We start from the raw sequence: 12138 nt of genomic DNA on the forward strand, positions 1-12138 counted from the left end.
TGTTTAGTTTTGGAAAATGTGCACGTACGCGTAGAGGCGAGCTCTCAAAATAAATTGTCTGTTAAGTTTGTGATGAAAATTTCACTCAAAAAAAAGATAAATATAATTTTGTTGCCGGTTCAGGTGCTTCTCGAATCGTCAGGAGTTTAGAATGTCAACCCAAAGACAGCAGAAGGTAAGGGACATGCGTCGAAACATCCAAGAGAACCTCCGGCGGCACCGGAGCAATGACGTAAATGAAACATCGCCGATATATAGACTAGGCCATCCTTGATTTTCCACTCAGTAATTGAACATTTGTAGTTCAATACGTCTCATAAGTGGACATTACATGTCAAGCAGAAGGGAGGGAGGTCAAGAAAGATTAAGTAGGTTTAATTCTTCTCTTCTTCATTCTGTTGTTTTCAGCAGCAGAGGGCTGAAGAAAGTGAAACATCAAGCAGCTAAATAGACCAAAACTGAGCTCAAATGATTGGCCCATCTGTCTGTTTATTAGGTCAGACAAAATGATTTCAGAGGTGGAGTGATTGCATGCAAAGTCAATAGAGATTGGAGGGAAAATAGAGGAGAAAGAAAGAAGCCGAGAATGATGTAGGTGAGCCCCTGACCTTTCCTTAAGCCCACCATCAAGATAGATAGATAGAAAGATATTTATTGATCCCAACAAAATGGGAGAGATTATAGTGTTACAGCAGCAAAATCAGTCACACAGCACAGAATATAAATATCAATGAAATACTACGTTAAAATATACATACATACAATATACATGAAATTATAATAGGGTAAAATACAAGAACAAATGTTTGAATGTATGCAGGTTGGGAATAAAAAAAATGTGTAACTGCTTAAATAGTAGTAATAAAAAGTTTTATTGCGTGTGGTAGGAATGATTTCCTGTAGCGACATCGAAGCTGTCGAAGTCTCTTAGAGAAGCTGCTCCTCTGTTGGACCACTACTCTACAAATACCAAAATCTACAGGGCACAGAGTAAGCAAAATATCAATATGTTCTTAGTTAAGGTTTGGATAATGATATTGATCAGACTTGGGGCAACAAGTCTTGCTTTACTGCTTTTTTTGGAGGAATTATGCTGTGCTTTTTCCCTCCAGATTTTATATTCTACTGCACAAAGAAATTGAACTGAAATATACGCAATCCTTTCTCCAACATGGAGGTAAGGTACATGAAATCATTGAGAATAATGCATTCTGAACGTGATATGCTTCGGAGTTGAATATCTTGAATATCTTTTTTTTTTATCTCAGAAGGCTCAAACCTTTGCAGACAGCGGACATTCCCTTCAGGGCAAATTGGAATGACTACGAAGCAGATGTCTTTTACTGCTGCATCTTCCGCCAGTATTTACAAAGGTCTAATTCCTCAGCTTGTCCGGTGTCTGCCTCAGGGTCTCCTCCAGGTACCTGTCTGCCTCAGCAGAGGAACAGCCATGTTGTCCTCACGCTGCACACGCCTGCAGAGAGAACCTCATTTTCTCAAAATCGATCAGCTGTTGTATTCTTCGGGTCACTGGTAAGAGGTTGAAGGTCAGAAATGAAGATGGTTGATTCTTTCCTCCAACACTCTCTGTCTCTTCAGCCCAGCCGTGTAGTACAGTTACAACATTCGGGTTTTTCGGGCTATAATGGACAGGGCAGCTAGATATGAAAGGGGGCAGGGGGGGGGGGGGGGGAGACATCACAGGTCGGATTTGAACCCTTGACCTCCTGCATCGAGGCATAAACCTCTATATATGTGCCCCTGCTCTACCATCTGAGCTTACCCGGCCTCGCCACTGGTGAAACCTAAAGAGTTGGGGTAAAACTCTGAATAAGAAAGTGTTGATAATTAATCGATTGTCCTTCGACAGGAGAAATGCCAAACTGTCTCTGAATGGAGCTTTATAAATGTGAGGGCTTTTGTGCAGATCAAACAAACAAAATATAAAATGGTAATTAATAAGCTTTATAAGTGGATAAAGCCAGGCAAACTCTTTCTTTCGGTTTCCACTCTTTCTGCAAAGCTAAGCTAACTTGCTAAGCTACTTCAATTAACTCTAGAAAAAAAGCAAATGAGCGTTGTTGCAAATCTGTTACATTCCTTTCTCTAAAAACTCTGAACAAAGCCGCTCTCTTATGTTTTAATTGTATCATAAATTGCTCAACTCTTTTCCTTCCTGAAGATTTATCAGCGTGAACCTGCCATGAACCAATCCTCCTTTCCTCTCGAGCCTCTTTCTTATCAATTTACTCTCATATCATCTAAGTGAATGGAGCAATTGTTAGAAAATACATGGAATGTAGATATTCTCCTGTGGCTCATTAAACCCTGCTTCCTGTCGCTGTGTTCTCCGAGATCTCGTAACTATTCCTATAGTAATCCAATCCTTTAATGAAAAGGACAGAGTTTATTTTATTTTCATCCAAGTAGTTTGTCATTCTGTGTCCCACTCATCAGGAAACCCTGCTGGATTTAGACCCAGAGACACCTGAACTCATCCACTCAAAGCAGATGCTCAACCCTCCCCTGCAGGGTACAAATCCCGTCCTCCAGCAGAGAGCCAGGGCCTCGGACCTGCAGGTGTTGACCCCCATCCCGACCACATCACATCCAGATGGGGCCCTGCTCCAGCATACAGATCACAGTCCAGATAGACTCGCCTGCTCTTTGATATCATGTCCTTGATTTTTTGGTTTAGCGTGCTGTTTTTGTGCAGATTCACAGGAGGCGTTAGGGTTATTTTGAGGTTTCATCTGTCTCTCTGAGTTATCTCACGGCCAGAGAGGCTTGATAGGCATCTGGGTTCTGCTGCTGGTGAGGCAGAAGTGGAGCAATGAATGCCTGATCATATCTGCATGGGAGAGAAGTCCTGTGACACAACAACATTCCCTCATGTGCCAATAAGATGAGGGTTAGTGATACACAACCGTGGAACAGAGAATGTTGGAATAAAGCAGAATAAAAAAAAATTAAAATACAGTGGCAGGTCTCCAGTCTCATCATATAGTCATAAAAATGTAAATGAAAACAGTGAGGGAAGTCTCTTGTTTCTTATGATTGAAAATGCGAAGAGAAGAGAGGAGGTTGTTCTGACAGCTGACAGCCCATCACTGATATTTACCGAGTCATGTTGGCAGACTACACGGCGAGGAAAACGCTGCACATTTATCCGACACTACAAACACTTCAGCTGCCGGAGCTGTCCGAGCTACTGCAAACACAACCTAATACATTTACTATTACACAAGAGTACACATATTATACTTCATTATTTTATTCCAAGAGACATTATACTTCTACTCTGCTATGTTTCAGTGGGAAATATTGTACTTTATTGTAACTACTGGGGTAGGCAGTTTTTTCTGTTGGCATCATTGGGCAAAATTTCCAAAATAACCGTTTAGCATATTGTAATTCAAGTGGACTGAGAAAACAGCAGATGTCTGCATCTCCTCTTTGCTCTGATTTTTAGGCTTTAGAAATTGTAGCCTGTGACAGGAATCTTCAGCAGGTCATTTTCTATTCATGTGCACGTCCCTTTAGAAGGTGAAATCCTGATTCAATGGAGGAATATCCTACAGAAAAAGTTGCTAGTCCAGCATTGGCAACAACTGCCTGGACGGCAAAGCAACCCATTAAAAGGTTAGACAGAGATATCAAAGAGTCTAAAACCGGGGGACTTCCTTTGACACACCGAGCTCCTCTCTCCTTTATCTTTCCATTTGTGTGCATCCATGTCCCAGAAATGCTTGTTACTAACCTAGCTCTGGGGAGTCATTCCCCGGAGTCCTTAAGTTCTCTTTCGCCCAGCACGTTTCCTTGAATCAGGGAAGCTCCAAAATCATGGGTGCAGCTGTCCCCGTGCACCTGCAATGCCCTGTTACATTCTGCTACCTGCTGTTGTGCCCTGCTATGCAAAGAACTAATACAAAGTACTATTTCTAGTCACTGTTCCATTATCTTTTACTATGACTGTTATTGCCACTATTCATTTCAACCCCAACTGTCCCCGTCACCTTCTACCAACTAACACTATCATCCATCACATATTTCAAAAAGGCACAAACAGCTCCTTATTAACAGTTACACTTGCACGCGTTAATTCATTTGTTTATGTATTATCCAAGCCTTGTTTGCACTGTCCGTATTTATCTAGCCCAGCGGATGTCTTGTATAATGTCTTTGTCCTTATGTAACTGGTTTGATTTCAGTTGTCGACATTTTATTTTTTTACATTGATGTCTTGTATTAATGTCTGTCTTGACGTGCAGTACCCATGTTTGTTTCTGCAGAATAGGAACCTGCTGAAAACCAGTTTTTAAACTGAGTCAGGCCCGTTGTTATATTGTAATGCAATGTTACTTTTTCCAACTTTCTAAATTAAATGAAAACCAAGATCCTGGGTCTGTCCCAGGTTTCTTCCTAAAAGGGAGTTTTTCCTCGCTAATGTCGCACTTGTTGCTTGCTCTGGAGGGAATTACTAGAACTGTTGGAACCTTGTAAATTGTCTGAGTATGTTCTAGACCTGTAAAGTGTCTTGAGATAACTCTTGCTATGAATTGATACTATCAATAAAATTGAATTAAAAGAGAGTCTGACAATGAACGCAATAAAACACGTGTCAATTAGCAGAAGGCTAAACTCACAGCAACATTCTTTCTAAATCTCTGAAACGCTTAGTATTCATAAACATGAACTTGAATGGATGTCATCACAAAGGGCTTTACAAAGACAACAGGATGGCGATTCTCATAGAATCAACGCTATCGAACAGCATCAGGATCACAATCCCAATGGGGAAGAGTGACATGAATGACTAGTACTAGTACAGGTTACTGTGTGAAGAGGGGCTGAGGACAGACAGGGGACGGCTGCATTTTACAATTATTGCTTTTTTAGAAAACTGCCAACCCAAACTTTTAAACTATTGCTCATTGTTACTTTGCAGACAAAGAGAAAGATATTGGTGTAATCAAGGGGAAATTAAACGTGGATAAATCAAAGAGATGCATGAAGTGAAGTAATATTAAATGTTTGTGACTAAGGTTCTGCTAAACTATTTCTAGGAAAGAGACAGTTTTTGTAAGCTCTAAAGTGCTCATTTTATGCTTTTTGGCTTTTTGGCTTTCCTTTATTGGGTTCTTTTTTGTTGTTTACAAAACCGCAGTTTACAATGCCTTAATATGACGCCACTTTGCATTCAGTCTTCCCTCTGCTCATTGTCTGTTGTTTGCCTGTTCGTTAGTGTGTTTACTTGTTTGTTTGTTTTGTTTTTATTGTAGAAAATGCTGCTGTAAAAAGGGAATTTCCCCGCTTTGGGATAAATAAAGTATTATTATCTAATCTAATTTTATAGGTTTACAAAGTGAAAAAGCCCAAAGTCCCCCCCAAAGGGACTTACCATCTCCAACAGAAAACACTGTTCACACACTGCTCCAGACAGCTCTGTTGTAGTCCAGCCTTTACTTCAGAGACGAATGCTCGTCACTTCGTAACACACGTTATAATGACTCCCAACAAAGAAGAAGTGAGATGTAGCGATGTGCAATACAACATAAATATGGTGTTTTTTGAAAATTAAACCACATAAACCTATTCTGGTAAAACCTCTAAATACAATTATGAACCTGAAAATAGCATAATACGAGCACTTTAATTAGTCAGAAAACCATATAAATGATCTACTATATACTACTACTGCCGGACTTCTCAGGATGACCAGGACTCCTCTGCTTCGTGACATAAAGTAAATGTCCCAAGACGAAACATCCGGCGTCCGCAGCTATGAGACAACTGAATGTCCCCTCAGGGATGCATTGAGTGTCTGTTGGGTTCTGGCACAGATCGAGCTTGGCACAGCAAACTGAACAGGAGGGACCTTGTTTTTTTTTTTTTTCTGTGCACATGCTGCCCCGCCTGGCTGGAAAACGGCCTAGCAAACCGTGATGTGATTTCCTGTGAGGCTCAAAGGGAACGAGACACCGATGCGTCCGGACTCACAAGAAGGATTTTCAATTCGACTAAAATTATTATGACACTTTTTTTTCATAAAAGCCCTCTGTAACTGTCCTTCTCTCATAATGTTCCGGGGCTGACAGAATCAAGATAGGAGGGGAAAGGAGAGGAAGAAGATGGGAAGGGAAAAGGAGGAAGTGTGGAGGAATGGCCAGTCGGCCCTCCCATCGTCATCTGGCAGGTGATGAGAGGAGGAGCGCCGCTGATTTATCCTCACAGAAAGAAAATGTCCTGCTGATACTGCTGACACCAAGTCCTTTTTTATTGCCTCTCCTCCACCCCCCTTTTCCTTTCTATTCATCCATCAAGGCCATGGACACTTGTCGTGGCAAGGTTGTATTATTTATCTATAGACCAGAAAATGTCTACATTCACAGCAAGCATTGTGTGTTGCTGTCAGTCCCTCAGGATCAAACAGTGAGTTTTCAGGTAAAAAAAAACAAAACTAAAATCCTCTGAAAAACATGCAAGGAAACCAGCAAAAAATGAGTCACAGGCATGCACCAGTACAGGAAACAAACAAACAGGTCGGATTATTTCCACACGTCAGACCTTCAAGTTGCCCTAATAGCTCTGATAAACATACAAGAGTCGCCAATGCCCATTGTCTCAAAACTGCGCGTATGCATGGGTCAGGGTTTGCGTGGAGGACCGCACATGCTCCCGCCAAGTTTTTATTTTTTTATAAATCACAGCCTTTGCGTGGAAAGTGGCGTACGCACATTTTCAGCCGTGTTTTGTGCGTACGGCACGTTCATAAATGAGACCCCAGGCGTTTATTAATTCATTAAAATGATTGAATGTATCATCGACAATCATCAATTGTCATATGCAGAATTAAGGAGGTTACTTTCCCAACAAAATATGCAAAAGAGGAGGGACGAGTCTCCATGTATGGTGACTCAGATATAATTAGAAAAGTCGATCTACAATCTAAATAGATGAAAGCAATACAGAAAGCCTGAGAACCTTGCTACAATATATTCCATTATGTTTTATATTTTTAATTGTCCCCTGTGTTTCCCTTCACATAAAGACATTTCCACCATAAATGGATTCAGAAAAAGGTAGAAATAGGAGCACAAAAAAATCATCTGAATGCAGGAAATTAAGTGTTTAACACATCATAAGTTGCCACACAGATCTGGAGACAAAACCTTAGCTCTTGGGTTGCCAGGCCAGTTATGATTATCGGCCAAATGCTGGTGCCATCTAACTAACAAACTGGGCCAGTGGTCTACGAAATTTCCCGGTACATGTTTTGGTCCCACTCCACACATGGCTGTGCTTCTACCGTTGCAGTCTTCACCACCTCCTCCACATATCTATAACCCATGAGTTCTAGCAAGCTGGCAAAAAACTATTCTGGGGAAACAACTAAAGCTTAAGAGGCTGATTCTGAAAGAAAAAGTAGGGTTGATAAATCATAAATCACAGCACTTCATCACAAAATAAGAGGCGAAAACACTGAAAAGCACAGATTGATGATATTTAACAGTTTGCGCTCTGCTCCACTATCATTCACTGCTGCAGGACTTTGCTGACCTTTACAAAATAACATGTCTCCTGTTTATATAGAGGCTCATAAGGATGGATGATGGCTGTGACCTGTTTGTGTTCTCCGGTGAGAGCCGGCACTCTACAGGTCGGCACTTGGGCTTAAGCGGCAAAATGGTGAATGTCAGATTTAATTCCCTGATATGTTGTGCTCTGTGCCTCGACTGCAGGAGTTTAAAGTCAGATCTATGTGAAGTCATTCCACAGTGACCCCCTAAACTCGGATTCAGTCGCTTTTTGTTTTCTGCCCTTTATTGTAGTATTGATCGTCTTGTGGGAATAAAAACGAGTTTTTTTTACTTATCCTTTGTCTTCGTTAAGAGATCATTAGCATTTTTTGCGATGCTTGTTTTTTTTTAGCTTGAAGTTTATTCTTCTTCCCATGGTTCACCTGCGCCGCAAAGAGCTTCCAAACAGTGTAAAGCACCAGGGTGTGCGTGTGTGTGTGTTTCCACTCACCTATGATGTCAAACCACCGCATCATCTGATGCGTCTCCGTCATGATGATGCCCACCATGTGAGTGACAGGCTCCGTTTCCATGACGGCAAAGGTGAAATGGGGCTCATCAAAGATGATTGGCTCGGCAGAGGGCGGCGGGAGGGCGATCCACTCAATGTCGAGTCTCGCCGTAGACGAGCGGGACGGGCTGCCCTGGTCTGTGGCTTTAATCTGGAAATTAAAATATTAATTAACATGTTTGACAAAAAACACAGAGAACCCCAAAGCATCACATGTGGAGTAATCCGCCGCAGAAAATAGTCCCCAACAAATGCACTATTTCCTCTTGTTTGCTTGACAAAAACTACAGAGAGCAGCTGGTTTAGGAAATCACGGGACCTTTCAAATAAAGGGAAACTATATATACAGGAGCTGTTTTCAATCAGAAACACAATAGGATTCAATGCCGAGTAAGTGGATAGTGCGGAGATGTTTGCTGTATGTGACAAAAAATGCTGTAGCCTACAAAACGCGTGGCATTGCTTAAAGCCCCTTTAAAAAGGAAATCAACAATACATTTAAAAAGAAACAATATTACAGACATATTAGTGCAATATAACTGCTTAACAATAAAAAAGAAAGCTGTATGTTTTGAAAAAGAAGACTTGCATCTTCATTAAGTACCAATGAGCTCAGACTGAGTGCAACTAACAGGGCGGGGCAAGTGGCACATAGGCAATTCCGGCGGTGCGGCTTTAAAACACAGAAAGACACATTTATCTGACACATTGTCGGTTTTGTCCTTTGTTGGCTTTGTCAATGATAACAAAAACATAGGATAACTCCAGGCTCAGGTGTTCAACATCGAGATAAAACATCTTAATGACTGTTCTGTATGTCAACGGAAGAGGGGAAACAGGAGTTTTTCATGTTTAGAGTTTTCCTGCTGCTGATTAACCTCTCTGGCTTCTACGATGCAAAGTGGTGAAAAGCACTGAGACTGCTCAATGGTTTCAGAGCAGGTGTTAGTGAAGTGCCTTTCAGAGTATTAAGCAGAGGTAATTTAGTATCTTTAGCAGAGCTGTTGGGCTCGGTGAAGAATGTAAAGTCTCCTTGCCTCCTACAGAGTCACTTAAATGAAGCACAACTCTTTAGAGAAAGTATTTACCCAAATACTGTTGTCTAACAAACTCATAACTCTGGCTGAAAGGCAGTAGACGTGCTTTTGCTCCGTGATTAAACAACTGATACTCTAGCACTGCCAGACCTTCCTAATCAGTTATTTTAGTCGTGCAACAGAAAACTCAGATTGGACAGATAGTCTAGCTAGCTGTCTGGATTTACCCTGTAGAGATCTGAGGACCAGGTAACCATAGTCCTCAGATTGGACAGATAGTCTAGCTAGCTGTCTGGATTTACCCTGCAGAGATCTGAGGACCAGGTAACCATAGTCTTTATATAAAGTTTAGAATGCCAACACAAAGGAAGCGAAAAGTCTAAAAAGAGTGACGGGATTGTTCAGGTGCCGCTGGCAATTCCGCTGGAAGTGGAACGGTGTTGATGTATAGGCTACACAACTGATGTTGATATATAGACTACACAACTGATGTTGATATATAGACTACACAACTGATGTTGATATATAGACTACACAACTGATGTTGATGTATAGACTACACAACTGATGTTGATATATAGACTGCACAACTGATGTTGATATATAGACTACACAACTGATGTTGATGTATAGACTACACAACTGATGTTGATGTATAGACTACCCGACTGACAACTCTAAATGAGCTTCTGGGTTCCTACCGTGAGAATGCTGTAGTTCCCGGGCCAGAAATCCCCGTGGGCCGTCACCACCCCCGTCACCGAGTCAATCTCAAAGCGCTCGTCGTCCTTGTTGTCTTGGAGCTTGTAGGTCACCTCGGCGTTTGAGCCCTCGTCGTCGTCACGGGCAACCATCCTGCAGACTTCCCGTTTACCTGCCCGCTGACGCTGTTCAGCCAGCTTGACGTGGAAAAGTTTGTCGGTGAACTTCGGTCGGTTGTCGTTGGCGTCGAGAACTCGGATCACGACGGTGGCGGTGGAGCGCAGAGACGGAGATCCGTTATCTGAAACGATGACCTGAGAAGTAAGAAGAAAGAGGGTTCACTTATTAATTACTGTTTATCTTTTACAGTTAGATTAAACGTATGCAATAAAGAAACCCACTTCATATTAAAAATGTATCAAAAACAAATCAGAAGATTAATTGATTATTACAAACAGCCTGTAAAACTTTACACTGTCATGCATTACTCAGAAGCTTTCTTTATTTAGGAGTCTTACCTCAATGCTGTGCTCTGGTTTATCCTCCCGATCCAAGGCTGATAGAGTGCTGATCACACCTACACACACACACACACACACACACACACACACACGCACACACACAGACACGATTGTTATTGCTGGGAAGTGAGAGTGCTAATTACACCTAAACAAACAGACAGGAGAGTTACTGCTTCTGTTATTTTATGTGTGTTTATGTGTATGTGTTTATGTGTATGTGTGTGTGTGTGTGTGTGTGTGTGTGTGTGTGTGATTCTCAGAACACTAACAGAGCTGAGCCAACACTTTTGGTTTATTGATGTTGTTTCTGCTGTTGTTGCTGCTCGTATATCTGTAAGTGACGAGTCTGTTCACAGCGGCACACCAGTGTTCTTCTGCCAAACACTCAAACTTTTATCCAGATTTGAAAAACGCATCAGGATATTTTTCCTCAAATAATCCTGACTTTTTTCTCGCCTCTCAAACACTGATCAATCCCAATCTTCATTTAAGATTACAAAAAGATAACAATAGACGCACACATATTAATAATAAAGAAATCAGCAAAATATAGTAAGCAAAGTTAATTTGTTAGTGGAATTAGCTATCTGGAGCTTTCAACAGCCTCTTATGATCCCCCCCCAGCTGGTGGAGTTTGCTCAGTTGTCATGGAGATTGGATGTGGTTGAGAGCTCTGGTAAAGCTGGAAAATAGACCTTCATGCTACCATTTTCAAGGTCAGGAATTATCTGTAATACTCAAATTGTGGACAAATTAATAACATTAAAAACATATAAGCATATATATATAACCAAACACAGCCGATAAATACAGAATGATGGAGGCATTGTAAAGTTTAGCTTTTTGCATTGTGACCGCGTGGTGTGGAGCATACAAACCGACCGATCAAGGATTTTTAAGACCGATACCAATATTTGGCTATTTAAAAATCCAATATGCAGATGTATTGACCGATATATATATATATATATATATATATATATATATATATATATATATATATATATATATATATATAAAATTAAAAAATCCAGAAACGCGTTACAAAACATGAACAGATTTCCCTAAAATTTATTTGTAGCTATTTATGAGTTAAATCAGTTAAATCACTAAAATAATATGATAATAATTTGTTTTCTTGGCACAACAGAACAGAGGAACTTCAAAATATATTATAATATAAAATATAAAGGTCTGATAAATAAAATGTATAAAAATACAAACTTTAGATATGAAACTTAAAGTCTTTTGAACAAAAACACATTAACAAAAAAATTAATCAGTGTTGCCAACAGGGACGTTGTAGAGCGTCCTCTGGTGGACAGACTATGCAACGCCATCACTAACAGGGACGTTTTAGAGGGTCCTCTGGTGGACAGACTATGCAACGCCATCACTAACAGGGACGTTGTAGAGCGTCCTCTGGTGGACAGACTATGCAACGCCATCACTAACAGGGACGTTGTAGAGCGTCCTCTGGTGGACAGACTATGCAACGCCATCACTAACAGGGACGTTGTAGAGCGTCCTCTGGTGGACAGACTATGCAACGCCATCACTAACAGGGACGTTGTAGAGCGTCCTCTGGTGGACAGACTATGCAACGCCATCACTAACAGGGACATTGTAGAGCGTCCTCTGGTGGACAGACTATGCAACGCCATCACTAACAGGGACGTTGTAGAGCGTCCTCTGTTGGACAGACTATACAACACCATCACTAACAGGGACGTTGTAGAGCGTCCTCTGGGGGACAGACTATGCAACGCTAACACTCATAACATGGT

At 41.1% G+C, this 12138-nt stretch overlaps 1 protein-coding gene across 3 annotated transcripts in view; it reads right to left on the minus strand.

Moving 5' to 3' along the window:
- The window catches only part of fat2 (FAT atypical cadherin 2), a 119443-nt gene that overhangs the window by 82298 nt on the left and 25007 nt on the right, over positions 1 to 12138 (minus strand). For all 3 annotated transcript variants that reach the window (XR_004333767.1, XM_032527591.1, XM_032527592.1), the window contains exons 4-6: positions 10349 to 10407; positions 9830 to 10144; positions 8032 to 8242 (exon numbers count right to left, since the gene is read on the minus strand). Coding sequence is in view for 2 of the 3 variants with exons in the window: in XM_032527591.1 (XP_032383482.1) it covers positions 8032 to 8242; positions 9830 to 10144; positions 10349 to 10407 (585 nt within the window). In the remaining variant the exon portion in view is untranslated. The remainder of the gene's footprint in view (positions 1 to 8031; positions 8243 to 9829; positions 10145 to 10348; positions 10408 to 12138) is intronic.

Source organism: Etheostoma spectabile, chromosome 10 (assembly GCF_008692095.1).
Source record: "Etheostoma spectabile isolate EspeVRDwgs_2016 chromosome 10, UIUC_Espe_1.0, whole genome shotgun sequence".
Classification (NCBI taxonomy): domain Eukaryota; kingdom Metazoa; phylum Chordata; class Actinopteri; order Perciformes; family Percidae; genus Etheostoma; species Etheostoma spectabile.